The 26251-nt window shown below is 37.9% G+C and overlaps 1 protein-coding gene across 1 annotated transcript in view; it reads right to left on the bottom strand.

Annotated features, from left to right (window-relative positions):
* Window positions 1-1169: 1169 nt before the first annotated feature.
* The window catches only part of LOC120542872 (S-adenosylmethionine synthase-like), a 63080-nt gene continuing 37998 nt past the window's right edge, over window positions 1170-26251 (bottom strand). The window contains exons 5-9 of the mRNA XM_039775579.1: window positions 21867-22010; window positions 10665-10883; window positions 9314-9496; window positions 7072-7205; window positions 1170-2607 (exon numbers count right to left, since the gene is read on the bottom strand). Coding sequence (XP_039631513.1) covers window positions 2505-2607; window positions 7072-7205; window positions 9314-9496; window positions 10665-10883; window positions 21867-22010 — 783 coding nt within the window. The 3' untranslated portion in view covers window positions 1170-2504. The remainder of the gene's footprint in view (window positions 2608-7071; window positions 7206-9313; window positions 9497-10664; window positions 10884-21866; window positions 22011-26251) is intronic.

Here is a 26251-nt window from a genome sequence, read left to right as displayed (position 1 = left end):
AAATTAAAATGCCTGATGTGTTGGAAATGCGATGAGATGTGCAACAACTTCAAAATACATAAATATTAAGATATTTTGTTAATGGCATGAGAGTAATTAGAAAGCACACCAGAATCTCCAGAAGTCTTGAGAAAAGTAGTGAGCCTCCATTGTGATGTCATTTTAATGTGGACACCATTATGAGCACTGCTACAAGTACTTGGGGGTCCACATTAATGTCAGGCTTGACTGGTCTCATAACACACAGTAACCACATAAGAAAGGGCAGGGCAAACACTTTTTCATTTGTTTCATGTGGGTAGTGACATCTTTTATATGTTCTACAGCTCTGTGATGGGCATTGTGACTTTCTATGTTGTAGTATTTTGGGCCTTTAAGAAGAGAGGATCCTCAAATCACTACGCTGATTAAGAAGGCAGGACAAATAAAGTTCTATCTATCTATCTATCTATCTATCTATCTATCTATCTATCTATCTATCTATCTATCTATCTATCTATCTATCTATCTATTATATAGCACATTTTGTTTATCTATTTATCTATCTATCTATTATATGGTACGTTTTGTTTATCTATCTATCTATCTATCTATCTATCTATCTATCTATCTATGTTTTGCTTAATGTCTTCTCAGTTTATGCCCTTAGTCAGCCATTCATTCCTACAAACTTTAAATCCCATTTTTCAGACTGCCCAGGCTGCTGCACTGGACAACACTCCATTGTCCGACGGTTTCCATATACTGTATGTATAAATCATTATGTGATGGTTTTCTGCTGAAAAATGCAGTATGATCTTAACCAGCATCCAGTTATAGTATTTGTACAGTCAATGGAAGAAATATTTTGAATTTCAGATAGCATCATCTTTATGTAGCCTTTGTTTCACCTTCTTGCCTTATAATTCTTTTCTGTAGACTTTGTCCAACATTTTTCCAACATGTTCCTCCTTGTAACAAGTGAAACAACTTGGCAGACATTTGTTATTGTACTTACTGTATATTTTTTATTATTGTATATTGTTTATATTTATGCTTCTTAATTTTTATTACTAACATTTCTGCTGCATGTTTAGTGCACTTTTGATGTATTGTATCAAAATACACAGAGCAGGAGCATCCTTTGGCATTGTATATTGGAATGGAAGGATTAGAACTAAGATATGAAATTAATTTGCCATCTGCTTGATTGATGCCATCTTTATTATTTGGTAATAAGGTATGGTCCTTTATCTGTTAAATAATTACATTTTTAATACAAAATAAAACATGACAGTGGTGTTGATGAGTAGTACTGATAAAAAATGTACAAACAAAGGCAGCAGTACATTACCATTATACAATACAGTATCTTTGGATAACAAATGAAAGACATAAATATTTGCAATTACATTTGTTGCTCCTTGATCACTAAGAACAAATTCTTTCTTCACATAATTCATGTCCAGTAGTCCTAGTCCTGATCTGGTGTATGTAAATAAAGTTAATGTTTATAGGAATTTGTCAGATATATTGTAGAAATACAATCTTTTATTAACATTTAGGTTTTTCCCTGCTTTATGATTCATGTCTCAGTGATGAGCCATTCATCTATAAATAAGGACTTGCTACTAACATCAGTATTTCAAAGCTGGCAACACAAAGAAAATGGTAAACATCCATCTCTTTTTTATCAGCAGCAAAATTTCATTTTCTAAAATTCCAGTTGTTACTTTAGCCCTTTAAATATTGTTAAAGATAATCAAACCTGCCTTCTGCCTGAGTATTTCTTTAATAGTGGCCTTATTTTCTTTGTGATTGCATTTTAAAGGTGGATTAAAGGTGCAGAAAGTTTCCAAACACTGAATTTCTAAATGAATCTACCCTCCTCTTTTTCAGTATTATATACAGTATTCATATAACCTTACAGTTTATTTATGTATAATAGCAGCAATTACTTTTTTATGTATTGTTGAGGAAAACTAGCATATTATCGAAACAAATATTACATTTGGTTTTTGGTTATTTTTTATTTACAAAAGATTAAATACCTGTCAACTAGAAGATATCAAGCAGCACCATTGAACGATATGTATTGTGCTTGGCACAGTCAAGCAAATTATTCCTGCTGGACATTTCATAGATAATAAAAAAATTAATTTAGACAATATAAGAAAAAATAGAATCAGTTCTTCATTTCACAGTATTGATTGAATAATAAAGCTTAATGTGAGAGCACTCATTATGAAAAGTAACGTGGGAAGCCTGATTCTCCAGACATCTTCACAGGATTATAGAAAACCTTGTTCTGTAAGACTTGTTCACATTGTCATAAAAAATCTTGAAAGTTGCATTAAAAATGATTAAGCACTATATATACCATAATCTTCTACTTTTTATCACTAATCGCTACTAATAAATGGAACATTTTCTGTAACTACATTTTTTACCACCACTCAAACCTGCCTTTCTGAAGGTATTGTTAACAAGTAAAGTAACTCTGGCAGTTGCAAAAAATTAACATCTTAGAGTTTAAGATTTTTAGGTTTCTCCCAAGGAAAATCATCTCTGCCAAAATGTCCATAACATGCTGTACTTTGATAGATTGGTTGCTTCAGTTCCAGGTCCCTAGAAATATAAAATATGTAAATAACAAATGAGTTGAAATCTAAAATTTATTGTAATAAGATTCATTATATACAGTATAGCACAATTTGTTCACAAATGTTTTGTATCACTGCAACCTGGAGGTAGGGTTTGTACTCCTAACGTAATTTATATTTTGCTTGATTTCCTTTTGAAGTCACAGGAATGCAGGACACGTGACTTGTCTTAAATATCAAATCAGTTTTAATAGCAATTTAAATACTGAAGCCACCTTCCATTATTGGAAAAATGTACTACTGTTTGTTCATTTCTTGTATAATATGCTTCTAATAGTGTACCAGCTGCTCACTCCACAATGTAGCCTTTTAAAATCTCATTTTCTTTATCTTTATACCATGTCACCACTTATTAGTTTTAAATGTTCAACAGCAATGAAGACAACTTCACATATGCAGACTCTCTGCTTAAAGCAGCTAGGCAGCTTGAAAAGATTGTTCATGCATATACATATGCAGAGGGGGTGTAGGCAAGACCAAAGATACAAGTGGCTTTGAACATGGCACGACATTGAATGACAGATGCATAGCACAAGTTTATCATTTACAGCATCACACACACCATGGTTTTCACACAAGACAATGGGGAGAGTGTACTGTGAACTGGTCACCACCCAAAGTTATCCACCTAGCAGAATCAAATTGCTAATAAAAGTGTCTGTTGGAGGCTGACATTGACTACGCTCAGGCAGATACAGACATTCAATTATTAGTCAAATACAGGAACTGATATAACTACTGGTAATAAAAAGTGAAACACTGCAATTTCAATGAGCTAAGAACAGAAATACTTGAGAAATGGAAAACATAGTCTGGTTTGATGTCCTGATGTATGTTGAAAGGAGGTTGATGATACTGGATGGATTCATCCTGCTTGTATCAACAGTGCAGTTTTGCTATTTGCACTACAGTGGAATGGAGAATGCTTAGCAAACTATAGATCCCTTCATATAAGTAAATTGACTAGTTATCAGGTACATGCCTTCATTACATCTATGTACCCCTAGGGGTACAGACATGCTTTGGAACTGCTTTTTCAACACCTTGTTGATTTTGTGCCTTACTGTACTAAGGCTGATGTGGAAGGGCCAACCCCATATAATGTAGGTAGACACTCAATCTTTGTACTGTTCTTTTTAACTCACAGTAATATAAATAAGCAATTATGGCATTTTATCTTTTGATGGACAGCACATATGTGCAGGCCTCCTTGTCGGGATGAGTTCCGATCCCTTACTTAGCCAAGAGGCAAGTAGGATGAAAGGACACGGGGAGACAATCTGGCAAGGCTACTGGCCCCACCAAAACTCTAGATGACAGCTTTTCTGAACAACACTATCACTCCAGATACCTGCAAGGCATGTTGGGAACTGGAGTACGATAGAGCAGCCTTGTTAGGTTCCATGGGTACCATCCTGCAAGGAAAAGGGATTCGCGATCCCTACGCTTTGGTAATTACGTTTGACACAGAAGTGCTTTCTACGGGCTATGCCCTGGCACCGTAAGTACGCCCGGGTCTAAGATAAAAGGAGCCACTAGACCGCAACCAGTTTAGTCAGAGTCAGCAGAGGATAAGGACAAAGCTCTCCTGGAGGAGTGGTGGGAGAAAGAGAGAAGAATTGTTCTGTGTTTGGTTATGCCCATTTTCAAGCCTTTATACAAGGTAGTTGTAAGAATAAACCGTTTATTTCCACTGGGACTTGTGTCTGTGTGGTTGTGTCTGGTGTTTGGGACTCAGTGGTGTCCCCTTGTGGTCACAAGTGGCATAGTCGGCAGGATTCCTGCCTGTCTGCTTTTTGAGGAACCTGCATTTAAACATTTTTTCTTTTGGCCAAAACCATATCAGACTAACCATACATGGTGCACGGTAAATATGACTGTTATATTATAACCATGGAGAAGAAAATGCCAAAAAGAGGTGGCAGATATTCAGGACACAAACTTTCTGTTGCTATGGTTTGCCCTCCTGAGTGCTAGAAATTCTTGGAGGGAAGACTGTCCTAGTTACAGGAAGTAGATGAAGTCTTCTCTGAAAGGACAGATGATTACTCCGAAGACAAACTCATCAACGCTCTGGAGGACTCTGCAGGAGACAAGGCACCTGCCCAGGTACATTTCACCATGGGTTGTGAACAACCAGGGAAACAATCACCCGGCAATTTGTATTTTTGCCCTTTGAGTAGTGAGTCAGTGGCTTGCTGTTTCCTGCATTCTTCTACACCTAGGCAAGATGTCCGTGATACACCTACAGCAAAGCAAAGACCCTATGACAAAGGTGTCCCATTGACAGAGACCAGTCACGGGGAAGAATGTGGGGTCCCATGGGTAAACCAAAGCAGCAACCCAGAAATGGAGCAACAAATCCTGCTGCACCACACCACAGATACAGATACAAATGAAGAATTGGTGAGTGAGACATGTTCACCACTTCTTTTAATAACTGCAGTCTGGACTCATGTCTGGAAACTGGAACAAAAATAATGCAGCCAGAATAGACTGGTCAATGTGGTGACTGCCCAAGCTATATCCCCCAAGTAACATGGCGAGGCCCAACTAGGCATGCATAAAGCACACACACCAACCGACTTCAGAGGAGCAAAAGGGAACACCCGAAGCCCAATACGAGAGCCAGAGAAATTAGTGTTGGCTAGATCTACGAAAGCTTGAGGAAAGTGTACAACCCGTACAGAGCTTGCTACGGGTGCACCACTGGAGACACTGAAAGCCTATCTGAAACAGGCAGGCATGAGACTTATGACTAAAGCTGATTTGGCTGCACAAGTAATGAATGTGCAGTAATGAATAAGGGAATGCAGAGCAAAGGGGTCCTGGACATACATGAGGGGAACCAAGTAGCTGCAGTTTCGACACATGAACAGGGTCCGACAGTTGATTTTCCAGTGTTTGGGCATCCAGTCAGAGAAATGTCTCCTCAGACTATAGAGACCAAGATGGAAAGGGAGTTCAGAGTGAAAAGGGCCAATATATTAAAGCCAGCATCGAAATTACTCAGACCCCTACAAAATATGTGGCTGTCCCATCTAAAAAACAGGAACAAATGGTACAGACAATCAGAGGTCCATCTTTTACTGATAGAGTATCCCAGACTGTTCCAGTACCACAAAATTAATTGGGGGATCATGCTAAAAAGTAATTTCTTCCCAGCATTTGAGTGAAAGAATCCCTAGGGTCATGTTATCCTGTTGTTCCTGCCCAGATGAACCCATGGAATACAAAAGGAGAGTCAAAATCCATAAAGCAGGGTGTCGATCCTGGTTTTCTCTCCTGCTTCTAAACGCACAGGACAAAACATTCAATGGGGAACTTTTGTTGCTTTGAATGTCATGAAATTGGACTTGGTTGGAGACCTTGCCCATATAAGATTTCAGGAGTAGCCAAAGATCACTACAGGCTGGACATTTCCTCTGCTGACTGTTGTTGTTCTATTTCAGACAGAAGTCATGAACATTATGGTGATTATAACTTCTTGTTCAATAGTGTACACATTGTAAAACTGGCCACCTTGCCCTGGAAAGATTAATTTAGTGCCTTTGAGGATGGGGGTTAGGTTTAGGATTAAGGACAGCAGGCATTTGGGGCATCCAAATCAGGATGGATTCCAATCCCTTACCAAGAAACGTGATCCTTACTCTTTGGAACTTCCATTTGACCCAGAAGTGCTTTCTACAGGCTATGCCCTGGCACAAGAAGTACTCCCGGGTCTAAGATAAAAGGAGCCGCTCCTCCTCATCCGTGCAAGTTGGAGTTGGAAGAGGAGAAGGACAGAGCTTGCTTGGTGGAGTGGAAGGACAGAAAGGAAGTGAGAAGAAGAATTGTGCTGTTTGGTTTATGCCAGTAGGCAGTTGTAAGAATAAACCATTTATAACATTTGAACCAGGACTTGTGTCAGTGTGGTTGTGTCTGGAGTTTGGGACTCAATGGCACCCCCTTGTGGTCACACCCTTAAGTTCATATAATCAAAGATTAAACTCAAGTGTTGCATTTTCAGGTTTTAAGTTACCAGTCTAGCATTCCTTGTAAGGTAAATTAGCAAAAAATGTTTTGATAATTGACAAATAAAAAAAGTGAAACATCCATCCATCCATTATCCAACCCGCTATATCCTAACTACAGGGTCATGGGGGTCTGCTGGAGCCAATCCCAGCCCACCACAGGGCACACACACATACACACACCCACACACCAAGCCAACACTAGGGACAATTTAGAATCGCCAGTGCATCTAACCTGCGTGTCTTTGATCTGTGGGAGGAAACCCACGCAGACACGAGGAGAACATGCAAACTCCACGCAGGTCTCCTCACTGCAAGGCAGCAGTGCTACCCACTGCGCCACCATGCCGCCCAAAAGTGAAACATTTTCAACCTAAAACTTTTTCAACTTTATTTGAAAAAAATGGCATATTTACCTGACAATGACCCCGGGTCGGAGGTCAAAGTTTTTGTGTACAATGTCCAACAGTTCTTTTTCTGTTTTTTCTGAGGATCCATAAGTGAACAGTGATATCGACAGAGGATATGAAACTCCAATAGCATAGGAGACCTTGAAAAGGAGATATTCTTTTTTGAACATTTTTCGTGAATAAACATTATGTTCTTTACTAGAAACTGTTTCATATCAAAGGTTTGATTTACTTTTCTACCCATTACTGCTTAATGCCACTAGTCATTGAGATCAGCCCTTTTGAAGTAGGCATCAGATCCTGGCCTGCTGACCTTCTCTGCGTTTCTCTAAAAAGTACTCTGGTTTTCTTTCTATGTGTCAAAGATGTGCTTGTTATGTTATCTTCATTCATTCATCTTTTATCCTACATATTGTGTTCAGGTTTGTAGGGTTTACTAATGTGCCTATCCCAGCACCACTGCACTCAAGGCAGGCACCGGTCCATTGTTGGACACAGACCCATACCAATTGCAGTAATGCAATATTTGTGGTAACTAAACAGCTCATTGTTTTTGATTGATTTTCTTGGAATATTTCTTAGTTCAGGTTTCAAAGCTAAGGAAATAAACTGCAATAAAATTACAATGTGATATACTGGAATGAAAATGCATTTCTTGTATCAGTTAATTACAGTGAAGCTTGTTGTGATTAACACTTTATTTTAAGAATTCATTTTAATTTTCATTTGCCTCTGCTGTCACTTTCAGCAGAGTGTGATTTGTTCGTGCTTGGTGATTTTGCCTGCTGAGCAGTTTTATTAATTTGTTTTTCCTCTTTGCTTCAGTTAAATTAAAGAAAAATATTTAAAAGCCAATATGACGGACTGCAATATAACAATATTTTAAAAGGGACACTGGACAATACTATTTCTTTCGTAAGCCTTATTGATTACTGTGCAGTCACAACCTATGTGAGAGTAAAACAACTGGTGCAAAATGGTTTTGAAATGAAAAACTAAAACACAGGCTCTTAAAAATAAATATTTGCTAATCCATTTCTTTGCCTACCAATGTAAAACGGCAGGATGAGTTTACATTTATTTTAAATTGATATTTGTTTCTAAGTTGGTTTCTTTTATTGCCGTTCGTATCATAAATTTACTATAAACCTTGATAAACATCACCGTGCAGTTTTCATTTGCTGTATATGTCAGTCATAAATGCCTATAAATACTTTAATATCTCTTACAAGTTTTAAAGATTTATGTAAATTGGTTGTTGTTAAATATAAAAATGAGTTAATACCTAAGTTTGATGATTTTTAATGCTATACAAATTACTTTTCACATTAAGGTAACTAATTCAGTACATCACTGATGAAAAGTATTTTTATGACAAGTTAAACTGAGCTTTAGTATATCTACTGCAGATATTTGTGGAGCTTGGACCTTGTGTTTGCTGCCTATCTAACATAAAAAAGACAAGTTAGACTGTTGGGGCTAACCTTCTTTTAGACAGTGTTTTAATATATTTTTTACTTTTTACCAGTCAAAGTCAGTTTGTGAACACAGACATGTATATTTAACAATTTAAGTGCAAACAAGTTAAGAGATTTGATTTGAATCACTTAGTAAATCACACACTGACCTGCCAACCTGGTGGTTTATTGTCTAACGGCTTCACTGCAGAGCTAAAAAGCCTGTCAAGATGCTTGGTGATGGTGAATTTTGGATTTTTGTTGCCCCTGCGCATGCTTCTCTGCTGTCTTTTGGCTTTAGCTTAATACTCATTATTATTTACTTATTAATTATTACATTTTGAAAATTTAAAACATAGTTAAGAATAATGTCTATCGATCTGTTAGATAAGTACAGAATATTGTTTGTTTTTTTTAATTGAAAAATATTTTGTCTTTTTGTGTATGCATCTTCACTCATTTTTCACTCTGTATTCCTATTTTCTTTACACATCCTAAAATCATGCAGTTTAGGTTAACTGGAAACTCTACTGGTACTGGTACAGTATGAGTGATTTGGAGTGAGTGCATGAGTGTGCCCTGCAGAGGACTGGCACCCTGTCTGGCTCTGCTGCTGCCTTGAACCGAGGATAGGTTTTGTGCCCCAAAACCACCTCCAAATGATCTTGACTTGAATTAAGCAGATTTAGGACTGTTCTGTTATTTTAACTATACATGGTTAAGCTGTATAATTTAATTAAATAATGAAAATAAACATGATTATATCCATGTTGTAAGAAGCAACTACTTACTTGAACTAGGACCCTTCTGCACAGTTTTGCATTAACCAATGATTTTGCCACCCAGCGAGCTGCATATGCAGCAGATCGGTCCACTTTGGTGTAATCCTTTCCTGAGAAAGCGCCACCTCCATGGGCACCCCAGCCTCCATACGTATCCACAATGATCTTCCTTCCAGTTACGCCAGCGTCTCCCTGTAAATATATGAAATGGTGCTGAGAGACTTGCATTTGCAGATTTCCACAGCCTGTTTTGCCATTTAGATAGATAGATAGATAGATAGATAGATAGATAGATAGATAGATAGATAGATAGAGGCATTAAAATGAGATAAATAGGTACTGTAGATAGATAAAGGCACTATGTAATAGATAGACAGATAGAAAAGCCACTATATGATAGATAGATAGATAGATAGATAGATAGATAGATAGATAGATAGATAGATAGATAGATAGATAGATAGAAGCATTAAAAATGAAATAAATAGGTAGATAGATAAAGGCACTATGTAATAGACATATAGAAAAGGCACTATATGATAAATAGATAGACTTAAGGGTTAAGTTCCGGACTCTGATGACCAGTTCATGTATGATATTGGTTCTTCATGCTCCCTGAACTACTAATAGTCTACAGACCACTGACAATTGAATTTGGGATCCTTCTACTGTATCTCATTTAACTATAAATTATGATCATGCAGTATTTATGTGGAATCTGGTGCTTTTAGCAAATGTTTGAATCGTCTTTTATTTAAGAATGTTACTTGCTAATCATTTTGGGTATAAACATACACAACATTAAAAAGCGGTGTACTGTGCAGAAGTCTGTGGTACAGTGCTGTAGGGTTTAAACCAACCAGTATATGAATGCACAGAGCATGAAACTTCTGCAAAACTGTCGGAAAGTCAAAAAGCAAAATAACTCATAGTCAGAGTGAATAAAAAAGTGTATTTGTCTGTGATGCTGAATTACTCTGTATCATTTTATTTGTTAGAGGTCTTACACCATATGTTCACTCTTGTTATAATGTTTATGGTTAGGCTAGTAAAGCATTCTGTGTTTTTTCAGTTCAAGCTGTGATGTCTTTTCAGTTTTGGGAAACATAGGATATTGTTTCATCCCAGTTTCACTGTTGGCTACTCTTCTGAAAGGTTTTAATATGAAATCTGCAGACTATTTTGTGTGTAATTCCAATTTATTATTTGGAAAGTTAACCTCTACTGTGTCAGATACAAAAGCATGGTTTTATATATTACCTACAAGTCAGGCAATTACCAGCTCATGATCGTCTTCGTGATATCCCTCTGTTAAACTTTTTCAGGTTCATTATGGCAAAGCTGTTAAATTTTCCCTTACCTGAGGTCCCCCAATGACAAAGCGTCCACTTGGTTGGAGATGGTAGATTGTTTTCTCGTCCAGATATTTGGCAGGAATCACTGCTTTAATCACTTGCTCTCTCAGAGCATTCTGCATGTCCTGCAGCTTTATTCCATCATCATGCTGTGCAGAGATGACTACTGTGTGGACTCGTTTTGGTATCACCGCTCCCTTGTCCTGAACATATTGAACTGTTACCTGCATGGTGAATGAAAAACAGAAATGTGCTGTTTTAATGACATCATACTCATTTTGTGTTTTTTAATGTTAATAGTTAATGAAGATACATAAAATGAATGGATATATGACCATGTCCTCAGGGTGAACCAAACTCAGAGCATATCAGCCAAGATTGTTCAAAAAGGCAGTGTGGCCCAGTGACTCAGCAGCTGGACTGCGTCCTGCATGGCCTCAAGTTTTGACCTACACTAGGACTCCAAGCAAGTGCTACATGCTGAAGTGTAAATGCTGAATTTAAAAAACAAAATATGCAAGATAATTTTTGTTTATCACAGAGTGATGCCACACCAGGATGAAATTGGATGTTAACTGGGAAATCTGTATGCATATCCATATGCTTGAACTTAGCTTTTAAAGAATATGAAACATATGTAATGAGTATGGGTCTTCCCTGCATGGAGTTTGCATGTCCTCCGGTTTCCTCCCACAGTCCAAAGACATGCAAGTTAGTTAGATTGGCGATCCTAAATTGTCCCTAGTGTGTGCTTGGTGTGTGTGCCCTGCGGTGGGCTGGCACCCTGACCGGGGTTTGTTTTTGCCTTGTGCCCTGCGCTGGCTGAGATTGGCTCCAGCAGACCCCCGTGACCCTGTGTTAGAATATAGCGGGTTGGATAATGACTAACTGACTGAAATGATTACTGTACATGGAGTTGCTTTGAACTGCGTTTTGTTGAAGAACACAACATAATTCTGTGTGGTACTGTTCTGGGAAGACAAAAGAATAAGCAGTCAGGAAAACTTGTCACTGTAGGTGTGAGTGAAAGGCATTGTATAAAAATGAATGAATCAATTATAGTATTTTCAGAATAATAAATTGTAAGAAGCTGCAGCATGACATGAAAATATTTCAAAAAAGCACTAAAAAGAGTAATAATAACATCCTAGGCTGACATTACATTCCTTAAGATTAGCAAGGTAGGATGTTTGTTTTTGAGCTTTGCTTGCGTGAATCACAGCACTGTTTGGTCAAGACTGAAATGGAAGGTCTGTCATGGATCAGCATGAGTTTAGTGTATTTACAGGCTGAAAGCTCTTTTAGTTCAAACCCTTTTTTGCGTTTTTTGTATCTTTGTATCTCTGTGTGGGTGGGTGTGGTGAAAAACTTCACATTTCCAACATGAACAAAATGGAATCCATGGGGGTAATAAATAGTAACTACAAATAATGTGGCATTTTTTTTCTGCAATAACATTTGGATTGTGCAATGTTCCTGCCACATTTGAGCTCATGAGACAACATGTCCTGAGTGCTGCTGCCCACAGCTATTGGGTAAGGACCTATTTATACTTCATGTAGAGATAAACTTTGGTTACTCCATGTACTGCTATTCACTAAAGTGAAAATGGAGATGCAAAATAAAAATGAATATACAATAGTGTAAATTGAAATTAAACAGAGGTCATCAGGACTAAAGAAAAACTTAAAAAGTACCCTAGGTTTATGAAAGGGACGTGGTAGATCATGACGTCTGGTTTCTTATTTTGTTTAATTTACGACTGGGTGGACAGAATTGCACAAACTTCTTTGAAATTTTAGGGCACCACCCAGGTGTCCCCATTTAATAGGCACAAAATAATAAACAAAAACCATACTCAATGGCACCAACAACAGAACATTATGGTGCATTAGCTGGTTCAAAAGAAAAGTGTTCCTCTTGGAGAGGCTTATAGAATAACTTGCTCCAGGCCAAGTTCGGGTCCAAAAAGCAGACCAACTTGTCTCGGGACTGTTGAGTTTTTATAGAACCTCAGCCAAGAGGGGCTAGCTTTGGTTGCTGTGGTCAGATCAGTTGCTCTGCCCTGATGGCATTTCAGAGTTACATATGGAACAGGAGAATCCATTAGCATGAGCGCCTCACCATGATACTGTTTATCTCAGCAAAGCCAGGAAGGTGATCACCAGGCGCATATGCCTGACAAATTCTTTCCTCACATAACTTTCCTGTTAGATTTGCATTTCAAAATAAGGGGTTTTGAAACATGAAACTTCAGACATCAGGCTTGTTCTGTTTTGTACATTTTAGATTTGATTGACTACTTATTTTTAAGCTTAGACAGTACTGAGAGGGCAATTTATGACTCCACAGATCTTGATAATTGTGTCTGCTGCTCTAAGAAGGATGTGTTCTTTATATTTTGATTGTCTTGTAAAGGGATGGAAAGCAATGCAGACTGTACCAATGTACCTAAAGGGGAAAACATGTACCAGGTCACTTTGAATATAGAAATAGTTTTTAAAAACAATGATAACCAAGCAGGGTGGTACAATTGTACCACTGCTGCCTCACAACATGGAGACTAGGGATCACATCCCAGATTCTCCCTGAATGGAGTTTGCATGTTCATCCCTTGTCCATGTGGAATTATTCCAGTTTTCTCCCACAGTTCAAAGACATACAGGTTAGGTGGATTTTGAATACTAAACTGGCCTGAGTGTTTGTGTTTGGCTGGTATATATATAATTTTATTGATTTTATTTGAAGAAAGAAACATTCCGTACAGTCATGTCAAACTTAGCAAACCAGAATTCAACCCCTGCCTGAGAGAAAGAGAGGAGAGGCAAGAGCAAGAGCAAATCTTTGAAAGCAACAAAGAATGGAGAATGTCCTTTTCTCAGATATAAATGCTTATTCTAAGATTTGATTAATTAGATCTTGCCATATTTTAAAAAAAGTTTTGAACAGATTCTGTAAGTGAGAATTAGATTCTTTGCAATTTCAAATAATACAGAACATCAGTTACCCACTAACTTATATCAGGTGGGCTAGGATTCTTCCAGTTGAGCAAGATAAGTCAGCATGCTAGCAGTGAGGTAAAAGGCAATTACAATCAATTTGTCCTTCTCCACCTTCAGCCCATCCTAGAGTACACCAAACATACTGTAGCTGTTAATGGGTTGGGAGTGGTTGTGACACCAAGGCTTTCTAATAGGCATTCAGAGATTTTTGTCCAGAATGATGTTAAGTTGGTGCACTCCCAAAACATGTGGCCCAGTGAGCCTGGAGCTAGACTACAACGTTCACAGGTTGAATCTTGCTCTGCATATGTTTTGGACAATTTTAAATGAGACAAATGTGCTTGATAAAGTATTTCGAGTTAAACTATTGAATGTTTTGTACATATGGAGCTGGAATGTATTCTATGCATAGCTGCCTTCTACTCCTTTTCAGAGATGTTAAGTGAAAGATCCTTTCCCCATTATAGCCTTATAGATCTTTGAAAGGAAGAGACTTTAAAATGTTTTTATATATTATTGAGATACTAATAGCATTGCCTCTTGAACAGCAATGGGTGGGAGATGAGGAAAATTGAGTGGGTTCCTTTTAGTGAAATTTCTGAATTGAAAGTAGTGGAAAAATTGTGTTTATGAGAAGTTAAATTTGAGGTGTAATTGTTCATAAGATGCAAAGACATTATCTATATTTGAATCTCTAGGTGTTTTAATCCCAGGCGCTTTCCAAATATTAAATACTGTGTAGGTTTGAAAGGGTAGAAAAAGGTGATTATCATGTAAAGTTGCAAAAGATAAGAGCTTCTCTGTCTTAAAGTGCTTCCTACATTTATTCCATATTCTGAGTAGTTGATAGGCAATTGGATTATTAGTATGGTGGCAATAATTTGTAATTACAAAGTAGAGCATATAAAGAAGTACATCAAAATTTTATTTCTATTGCAGACCATGCTTGTGTATATTCATCAATTTGTGTTGATGTCCAGAGGCCTCATGTATAATGCCATGCGTAGAACTGACACTATAACATGGCGTAAGCACAAAAGCAGGAATGTGCGTATGCACAGAAAAATCCAGATGCAGGAATCTGTGCATGCGCAAACTTCCACGTTCTTCCGCTACATAAATCCCGATCAGCGTGAAAAGTAACGCACATGCACGCGCCTGCTGTTCCGCCCCAACTCCTCACAGAATTATGCCTCTTTGAATATGTAAATAAATATAAATAGCCCTTAACCTCAGCGTTCTGTGAAAAGACAATGGCAAAACCACGAGGAAAAACAGAATAATTTCAGGAAATACCAAGTGGAGGCTAGGAAAAACTTACTATTTGTTGGTTTAAACAGTGGTATAAACAAGAAAAGGAAGTTGATCTAGTGACAGAGTGTCAGAGAAACTCGAAAACTCAAGTTCACAAAGACGCACAGTGCCCAAAATATAAAAGAAGTTGTCACATGTCAAAGTCGCCGTGAAAAGGCGAGTCGTAGCCCACTGTCTGAGTGACATATGAAAGTTTATTAGGGTACAGAGAAAAAAAAAGGCACACAGTGGGGAAAAAGTACGAAATGTCAACTTTAATCTCGAAATGTCCACTTTATTCAGGTAGTTTATTTTGTCATTAAAGGAGAACATCATAAACTTAACTTTAAAATTGTTTAATTTACTAGTTTCACAAATCCCATCATACTAAAGTAGTACGTTAAATGCTTTATTTTGTATTTGATCTTCTATGTGCTCTATATGTGTGAATTACTACGTGCTTCTTAAACCGGCTTTCTCTACCTCCGACAGGACACAGAATCCATTACATTCATAATATTACAGCTCTCTGAATAACTAAAATACTGACATGTATACGTGATATCATTTTCATGATGATAGGAGTTAAAGCATGTTATTAAACATGGGGACATGGTGGTGCAGTGATTGTGCGCGACCTTCGATAAAATAATTTATTGCAGCAGTACTGTCTCTTTCAAACGTACTAACCTCCAATTCCTGTCCTTCCTTTTCTTTCTCCAAATACCCAATTGCCACACAATCAGCTCTGTAATAGACGTTAAGCCATCTGTAAACTTATAACACCGATTTTCCAAAACTTTTAAGGAACATTGGAATATCTTCGTGGTACATTTTTAATTATTCTATCCTTCACGCCAATCCCAGTGAAGCATACAGTGCAAGGCAGGAACAATCCGTGAACGGAGAGCCAGATCCTTGTTAGCGTAGCGACACCATGTCCTTAATTATTAACAATATAGATTATTTAAATAAAGTTAAAGTTTTATTTGTATAATGCAATACACATATTTTGCTGCATTTAATCTTAAAAATGATATCGTCATCATATGTAAATACGCGCTTTATAAAGTGGCTCAGGTTGTGTAATATTATAACTGTATCGGAAGTTTACAGTGAGGTAATTGTACTTATAAGTACAAACAGTTCTACAATGAGCAGTTGATGGACTGATATAGTGCTTTTAGAGCTCTTGGTATGAAACTTGTTCTAAACCGCGAGTTCCATACAGTAAAGGTTTTGAAGCATTTGCCATGTGAGAAGCAGTTCAAATAGGAAGCATTACTGAGGCAGCATGTGCTTGATGCTGTATACCGATAATTCTCTTTCCGATCAGCTGCTCCGAGTGGTTCAGTGAGAGTAATATGGAAAAAGATGATCCGCTGTGGCAACCCCTAACGGGAGCAGCTGAAAGAAGAAGAAGAAAGTGCAGTGAGAGTAACAACGTTAAAGCAGCTATGGTATTTAGAATAGTTTGACCATTCTGTGGATCATTATGTTGTTACAGGTTAATTACAATCAGATGCATTAAACTAATAAACAATATGCGCTTAATTTCAGTGTATTTATAAAGCTACGTCAGTAATGTGGATCTGAAAAAGAAAGATAAACCACACGGGAACAGTAGCATTGCTTTGACGCTGGGTGCCACCAGTTTGCAAAACCGAGCGGAGAACTTGCATACGACAGGGTATGAGGTACCTGGAAATGTGCATGGCTTTATGCCAAGTTTAGGTTTTCCATCCATCCATTTTCTAACCCGCTGAATCCGAATACAGGGTCACGGGGGTCTGCCGGAGCCAATCCCAGCCAACACAGGGCACAAGGCAGGAACCAATCCTGGGCAGGGTGCCAACCCACCACAGGACACACACAAACACACCCACACACTAGGGCCAATTTAGAACCGCCAATCCACCTAACCTGCATGTCTTTGGATTGTGGGAGGAAAGCGGAGTGCCCGGAGGAAACCCACGCAGACACGGGGAGAACATGCAAACTCCACGCAGGGAGGACCTGGGAAGCGAACCCGGGTCTCCTAACTGCGAGGCAGCAGCGCTACCACTGCTCCACCGTGCCGCCCAAGTTTAGGTTTTATACAACGCAATTAGAACGTGGAAATGTTCATACGCAACATTTCTGTGTGTACGCTCTGTTTATACATGAGGCCCCAGGTCTTTATGGTCTATATATTTTCTGCCCAGTAATAAAATTGAAAGTTAGGTAGTGCCATACTCCCTTCTGTTTTAGGTCATTGTAGAGTGGCACTTCGGATGTGTGAATGTTTTGAATTCCAAATGTGGTTATAATTAAATCTAATTTATTAAAGAACAGTCTATCTTTAATAATTCCAGTTTGGTCTTGTTATATTACAGAGGGAAGCACTTACTCAATCCTTCTAGCTAGAACTTTGCAAAGTATCTTAATATCATTATTGTAATAAGTCCTTAATTTTTTTTGGAAAGATGGTAATTAATGTTCGGTGAAAACTTTGAGTAAGAATTATGTTGTGTCTAGTTTCTGTAAACTTTGGTAATAGTAGTTGAATTAACTTATTTGAATTTTTTTTTATAAAATTCCACTGGGAATCCATCCAAACATTGGAGTGAGTTTATAGTGTCTAGTAATTCTGAGAGTGTCAGAGGTTTATTCAATTTCTCTGCACTAAGAGTATCTAGTTGGGGTATTTGTAATGCATCAAAAAACTAATTAGATTGTGTGTTATCTTCTTTAAATTGAGTCGAATATAAGGACTTATTGTACTCTCTAAATGTGTAGGTGATATTTTTATGGTCAATGTGTTGGTAATTTCTGTTATTGAACTTCCTGTTTGTGGATTTGTTGAGCTAAGATCTTCTTGACCTTCTTAGTAATGATGTTGCGATGTAGAGATGATCTGTTCCATTTCTTTAGTTGTCAAGAGGATAAATTCTGATTGCAGAACCTGTCTTTTCCTATAACGTGCCTCATTTGGAGACCTGGCATATTCTTGATCTATTCCGGAAATTTAATCGATTAGCTCTGATGCCTTCTTGGTTTCCAATTTATTTATTTTTTATTTATGGGAAAGATATTAAATAATCTGTATTCTTAAAAAAGCCATCAGAGTTTCCCATAGTATTCCTGCAGAGACCTCTGAAGATAACATTTGTCTCTAAAAAATAATCAATTTGCTTGGAGATGAATTCTGTACAGTTCTCATCAGCTAATGACAAGGAGTTAAGACACCAGCTACGAGATGAGTGTGTAGAGCATAGTGAATTAAGCAGTCTGGAAACACAAAAGTAAGTGCCATAAGGCTGAGCATAAATGGAGAAAGGCTAAATGAATAATCCACTATGAAAAGCTGAAGCCTCAGATTAGCAAGTACAATATATTTATCATATCCAAAAGGTGGTCCTATTTCTCCAAATTATAAACAGCAGTGCAGGAAATCCACAAATCGTATTTTTAAATTTTGAATGCCTTTTGCACCTGGCTCTGTCAGTGGAATGGATGTTTAAACTGTCATTAACTAAACGTGAGGCTTTTGCTGCATTCTTTTCAGATAAAGTATATAATTTAAGACGTAGTATACCACAGACCTCAAGAACAAACCTAGCTGAACGCTGATGTCCTGAAGACAGTGAACTAAACTCCTTTGCTAAGACAGGCCTAACTGCTCTTTGTAGAATACTTACTTGGTTAACACTACACTACCCACACATCTGCTTGATCCAGTCAATACACACCTTTTTCAAGAAGCCTCTGACTTGCTGATGAATAGTGTACTTGTTATAATGGACTCTGACATTTTCTAGATTCCCTAAACACTGCCCTCCTACATAAATATAAGTTATTTGTTTTGATAAAGTGCAGTTCAAATTTATCATCAAGCATTCTTTTGTTTAGATATCCTCAGGTTCATGCATAATTGAGTTTGTAGGCACCATAGCACCTTTTTAACTGGGAGAAGATTCTTGTTCTCCTTTATGGCTACAGTGTGATAATCTAAGCTTAGAAACACTTTTTTACATTTTTGTCCTTCCCTGAAGCAGGTGTACTGTTATTAATTACCCACCACACAGCTGCAGTGTTCTGAAAATATGCAATTAAGATGCTAATCTGAAAAGAATCTCTAAATCATAAATGCAGAAATAAAGAACTCACAAAGCTTTATTGAATTCAGTCCAAAATTATTCCCATTTTTCCCAATATTATTAATATTCTTAGTGCCTCAAACAGAACAGAAACTTCTTTTGATAGCTTGTGGTACATACATAATTAAATAAAATGACAGCTTCTTGTACTCATTATTTAAATGTTGTATTAAAGAAGTGAAATACTGTTAAATTGCAAAGGAGAATTTAAGATATTTGGTCAACTTACAATATGTGTGGTGTCAAGGTTCACAGTTTTTTTTATTAAAAAAGGCATTTCCATATTTTTAATTTCTTTCAATAGTAAAACATTTTATGGGTTTGATAGGGTGGGGTATTGGGGGAAGATTGCTATTTTTCGTTATCATTGTTTCTTATAAACAATATTAGATTTTAGGAGAAATTTGCTGAGTGTTAATGTTACTCATTTTTGCTATTAAAAATTCCACAGACATTGAGGTACTGACAGTTTCTGAAGTAGACATGGGTTTGAAGCCAAGGATGACTAAAAAAAGAAAATAAATTATTGTCAGGACTAGAAAGTCTTGCCTGTATGTCAGATATAAAACACACAACATTTTGACCTACTTGGTGATAACCCCAAGTGTGACATTGTACTCAATTCAATTGTGGATAAGTGCGAATTAAACACAGGGTGATGCGTAATTAAGCCTAATTAACACTGTGGACAGTATTCTGCTTTCATCTAGTGGATAAAATAACGTCATGCTGCAAAAAAAATCATGAATATTTCTATGCGTCTCTCTAAAGTAATCCATTAATGGTTATGAGCAGGGTGGAGCCTTCAAATAAAAGCGCAATAACAATCGAAAAGCAGCTCAACAGTTCCTGCAGCACCCCCTGGCAGGCCCATGGAACCCAGTAGAGCAACTCCAAACTGCAATTCCCAAGGAGCCTTGTGGGAGTCACCCTTGGGGGGCTGCCACCTAGTGCTCTGGGGGAGGTAATGCCCTGAACAGGCTCTCTCCCCACTCCTTCGAATGTCACGGCGTCTCTACTGGATAAGTTTACCGGCCATCTTATCTTATCACATTTTATATACAGTAGCTGTGATATGCTTCATGAAGCAACTATTCACAAAATGGTGTCACTCATAACCCAAAAGGGGAAACAATAAGGTGTCAGAATGAATAAATAAAATAATACTTCAGAAAATTAATATATTCAGAAATATTATTAATTGCTTAAAGTAATTCAGGAATTAACAGGAAATAACTGAAAACTCACAAAAAATTCATAACACGTTCACACTCAAACTTATTGAAAGTTTGTACAAAATATTCTTCATTTAATGTTTTGGTGCAAAAGAATTTAAGCTACACTTCTTTAACTTCAAGTTAGGGTTATTGTTTTGAGCTTGATGACAGATTGTTCTGAACTCCCACTTTCATTATTGGCTAGTTTAATGATTAAATGTCTTCCTTCTCTTCTGCTAGTTTTTTTCTCTAGTAGAACATCAGTAACATCAATGCATTGATGTGTGCTAACATTATAACCTAAATAAAAAAAATACACCATTTACATCTAGTGGAATTTCCAGGTCAGCTCAAATGGCCTGACATGTTCTTATTAAACAACAGATTCAAAGCACTCTTTTTAGCATTCTAGCATTGAATGGGCATGATGAACACATGACTGCTCGACTGGCTTAATCCCTCTTTCTTCTTTCTACAGAATCACGTTATCTTCAAAAATGTTCTACTTTACTTTTAAATGCCCCAGATTACGTTTCACTACTGCTTTCTTCATGTCACCTTGCCACACAATTAACCTCTAGTCACTTTGGCCTATTCACTATTTTGTACACTCATTTAAATTTGATGACAGCTTCTAGATCTATCTGTCTTCCTGTATTTCAAGGTGAACTTCCATCAGTGGTCATAGTAAAGCAGACTTTAAAATATTAGTTTTCCATCTTACATTTGAATTGACCATCCAGTACCTGTAGCTTCGTTGTCTAATTGACTCCTCTGTGCCAAATGTAATTTCTTTTTTGTTATACTTTTATTCTGCACCCATGCACATGTAGTTTCTGTTTCCTAATAATTAAATGATTGTACATTACATTATTTTGTCCAGCACTAAATTGTTCCCTTGTTCTCCAGAGCACCTTGACAAGATGTGTTTTGTGTATGACACAATACAAAATAATGACAATTTCTATAGTTTATGTACCAACATAAGCTTTTTTAACTGTTTACCTTCATTTTACCGTTACAGTAAGAAATGATAAATGCCAATGTGGTTACAGATGATTACTTAAACTTGAAATTGAGTTATATTTTATAGTAGTGTGGACTGGTGCCCTGTCCAGGTGTTGTTCCAGCCTCACACCTGATGATTGCCTCAATAGACTCCAGCTGCCACATGGATGAAGGAAAATACTTTTTATTTATTTTTATTCATTTATTTATTTAATTTTCAAGAACCTTTGTTTGACAAGAGAGAATAGTTTTGAGGAAAGGTCATAGCAATAGCAATATTGTATGTTGAGGCCTCAAGATCACCACATCTATTTCCTCTGTTTCTAGTAGTGGTAGTAATGTTAGTGGTACTAATAAAACAATAGTCAAATACATGCTAATTAATTAATTTATTTTATGTCAACTCAAGTAGACTGAGTAAAAAAACAAATCATTGTCTTCCATTGAGACAAGTAACAGTAAAATTGCAGACATTACTAAGCAGTTTAAGAAAATGAATGAATGTTGCTTGTTAATAATTACAATTAACTAGGTAGTGTCAACATTACCTGAGTCTTGGAGTCGGGGCGGAGCCAAGGAAGGGTGCCGTTGCGTCTGAGTTCAGCCATTTTTGAGTTAAGCTTATGTGCTAGAATGATCGTTAGCGGCATGTGTTCTTCTGTCTCATCAGTGGCATAGCCAAACATCAAGCCCTGTAGGATAAATTGTTAAGAGTGAAACAATTTCCCAATTGGGGTTAAAACTGTTCTGCATACTTCTCATTTCTTGTGATTTACAGGATTTATGCTCTATGCATTTGACAGAGCGAGGTGCAGTGAACAGCCATGGGAGCAATAGGCAATCAAATCCATACAAGTGTATATCCTAGTTTGTCTACCAATGATCATGACCGTGTGTTTTGTCATAGAAACTGTCCACAGTAGGCACTTTACTAGTCTCTTAGGTTCCTTTTTATTGGGGAACAGAAAGAAAAACCTCTGATACTGCACATTTGCTTATTAACCTTGTTTTATATGTGCACCACACAATACTCAACCCTGGAGACGTCAGGAATGGCAGGCTGCACACTGCTGGGACCACAACTCATGGTCTGCTCCCAGTTTTCCACCACTGAGAGGTCTAAGTAGGATGTGTGCCCATTTTCTTGCAGGACATTTTGTAGGTTTCAGGCTTATCAAATACTGTTACTTTGGTTCTCTGACAGCATAATGTTCCCTTTCATCTTCCAAACTGCCTTCCTCACATATCCAGCACTGTGTTTATCATGTACTCTCAAACCCCTCTCAAAGTACTGGTAAACAGCCTAAAGGTTGCATCAGCTGAAATCAGACAACTGGTAATTTGTTATTTGTCAGTGAGACCTCTTTATCATTACCACATAGTTAAATATAATAACATTTTAACTAAGATCTCAAGCATTTATAGTTTATCCTCTTACAAACCTATATACACTATTTAATGTTAACCTTCAACCTCAAACAATCGATTAACCTCACAGTACATAAATACTTGGACAGAGACAACGTTTTTCTATTGTGTTAAAAAAATGCTTTAGTTGCCTCACATTTTTATGCAATCATTTTGTTCAACCCACTGAATTAAAGCTGAAAGTCTGCACTTCAACTGCATCTGAGTTGTTTCATTTAAAATTCATTATGGTAATGTACAGAACCAAAGTTAGAAAAAAGTTGTCTCTGTCCAAATATTTATGGACCTAACTGTAAGTGTATATTTTTTAGGGTAATTTTTGGTATTTACATATAGTATATCCCATCAGTCTTTTTGCATGCATCCTCTTAGTCCTGGAAACTGTAGAAAGTGTTATTTTTCACAGCAACACACAGTGCTACCCTCAGATTTCTGTAAAATACTGTGTGTACATATTATTTATTGGCAAGTTATTTGTACACTATATTTAAGAAACACTTCTAGAAACAATAGCAGATACTACAACTTGCTATGAAGAGTTTGCATTATTTGTTTTTAATTTTTGTAAGACATTCAGTACTGTGTGTTACACTGAAACGTTCAGGACCTGCTCGCCATGTTTTCATTTTGTTCTGATTTACTGGAAAAGTCATAAATTAATTTGATGGTTTCCACTTTTATAATTGAGTCCAAATTATACACTTTCCAAATGAGTATTTATTATGGATCTTATTGTGTCCTGTTACAAATATATTTTAAAATGTATGTGTATATAGTAATTTGGAATTGATTAAATTAGTAATTACGCACATCTGAATCTGTTCCTCGGAGAGTAGCAGTCAGGGCGGCTGATGGAGCAGTCCTTACGGATGACATTGCAGTTGTGACCCGCTGGGCTGGCTACTTTGAGCAGTTGTTCAAAGCTGATCCTCCAGCTAGGATGTTGGATATCTCTGGGTCCACAGTTCTTAAGGCTGATCCTCCAATTAGCTGTGAACCACCCAATCTCACTGAGATTGCAAAGGTGGTGAACCAGCTGAGGGGAGGAAAGGCCGCAGGGATCTATGGTATTCGGGGTGAACTTCTCCAGGCTGGTGGTAAGGCTGTCCTCCTGGCATTGCAAGCAATCTTTGCTTCTATGTGGGAGACTGGCATCATCCCAACTGACTGGAAAACGGGACTTGTCGTCCCTATCTGGAGAGGGAAGGGTGATTGCCTGAATTGCAGCAACTACAAGGGGATAGCACTGCTCCCTGTGCCAGGTACGGTCCTTGCTAGGGTTGTCCTCAATAGGATCCATGATCACTTGCTCACCTACCAGCGACTGGAAGAGTTTGGTTTTACGCCTAAGAAGTCTACCATTGACCGCATCTTGGCACTGAGGGTTCTCGGGGAGCGCAAACATGAATATCAGCAGAGTTTCTTTGCAGCCTTTGTTGATTTTCACAAAGTGTTCAACTCAGTTGTTCGAGCTGCCCTGTGGGACATCCTGAGGGTTCACGGGATCCCCTCGAGGTTGCTGGATATCATGGTCGGCCTATACACTGGTTCTGTGAGTGCTGTGCAGAGTGGAGGCAGGGCCTCTGCGTTTTTTTCCCAGTTGATTCTGGGGTTCGTCAGGGGTGTGTTGTTGCTCCTACTCTGTTCAATGTTTGTATGGACTGGGTGTTGGGCAAGGTCATGGGGTCCAGCGGCTGTGGGGCATCTGTTAGTGAAGAAAGTTTCATTGATCTTGACTTTGCTGATGATGCTGTGATGTTCGCAGAGTCAATGGAGCGCTCGAGAGACTGAGTGAGGAGTCTGAGTGTCTGGCCTTGCGAGTTTCCTGGATAAAATCCAAGATCCAGGCCTTTAGTGACCTCTTGGGCACAGCCATCAGCAGTGTGTCTGTCTGCGGAGAGAGTGTTGACCTTCTTGAGAGGTTTACATACCTTGGTAGTGACATTCATGTCTCTGATAACTCTTCCTGTGAAGTCAGTAGACGGATTGGGAGAGTTTGAGGGGGTCATGAGGTCGCTGGAAAGGGGTGTGTGGTGCTCCTGATATCTATGCAAAAGGACGAAGGTCCAACTCTTAAGAGTCCTGTCTTGCTATATGGTTGCGAGACATGGGCGCTATCCAGTGACCTGAGACAAAGACTGGACTCCTTTGGTACTGTGTCTCTCTGGAAAATCCATGGGTACCGTTGGTTTGACTTTGTATCGAATGAGCGGTTGCTCATGGAGTCCCAAATGAGGCACATTACCTGCATTGTGAGGGAGTGTCAGTTACGGCACTACAGCCATGTGGCGCGTTTCCCCAAGGGTGATCCAGCTTGTAAGATCCTCATTGTTCGGGACCCGAGTGGCTGGACCAGGCCAATGGGCCGCCCACGTAACACATGGCTGCAGCAGATAGAGGGTCATTTCCGGAGGGTGGGACTGGAACGCGTGTCTGCCTGGGGGGTTGCAAACTGGGATCCCGAGTTGTTTCGTCGTGTAGTGGGTGCGGCAACGCACTGTACCAGTCCATGCTCCCGAACTTGACTTGACTTGATAGTAATTATCTGGTAAACTTAAAAAATATTATTAGTAGAATAGATCTTTGTTCTGGAAGGACCGAATACCCCATTGCAAGGAGAAAGAGAGATGTCAGGAGGTGGTGGTCCCTGGTGACTTTCTGGTGTAGTCATGAGGGGCCAGGCATGGTATTGACAAGAGAATTCAAATCTAAATATTTTATTGAAAGCAAGAATGGCTTAGAAAAACAGTGGAAAAGGTTAAAATCAAAGTCAGGGGACTAGCCAAAAGGCCATCATACCTCAAAGACCTCTGAAATACCAATTATCAGTTTGAAAAATGTTAGTTAAAATTCTTAATCAGATTACATTTAATAACATTTGAATCCTGAAACTAAAACATCACATATTCTGCACTGCAACAGCAATGGCACCATTGCTAAAATTCAAGATGGTTGCACCCGAGCTGCTATGATAAAATAAGCGGCATAATGATACTATCGTAGTAATAATAAAAGTTAATCAAAAAAATAAAAACTAAAGTGAAACATATCAAAAGTCCATAGTAAACTCAAAGTGGCAACAAACATTATCTGAGAGACTCTGACTAAGAAATAATATGGCAGGTACTAAAGGGAAATGATAGGACGTTCTACACCAAGAAGTCAAAGAAACAAAGGAATCAAAAGCAAAATGTGAGGGAAATTCAAAACCAGGAAAAAAAAAGATTTTGATCCATATTTGTTCTTTAGTAGTCCTGCTTTATCAAGAGAACAGTGCCTTTCATTTCTAAGTTAACAGATGCACACCACAATCTTAGGTAAGCAGGAAATGTGTCATGTGACCACTGCATTGTGTGACCAGCAAAGAACATAAAAACCTTAAACTAATGGTGGCAACCAAAAAACAAAAAATAAAACCATGATGGCATCACTAAAATAGCAATAAAAGAAAAAAATCCAAAAAACAACACAATTACAATTACAAAAAATTGCAAAAATTAAAGTC

The sequence above is a fragment of the Polypterus senegalus genome, chromosome 1, assembly GCF_016835505.1.
Source record: "Polypterus senegalus isolate Bchr_013 chromosome 1, ASM1683550v1, whole genome shotgun sequence".
Lineage (NCBI taxonomy): Eukaryota > Metazoa > Chordata > Cladistia > Polypteriformes > Polypteridae > Polypterus > Polypterus senegalus.
The sequence above is the reverse complement of the archived record's forward strand: the minus strand, read 5'-3'. Positions and strand labels throughout refer to the sequence as shown.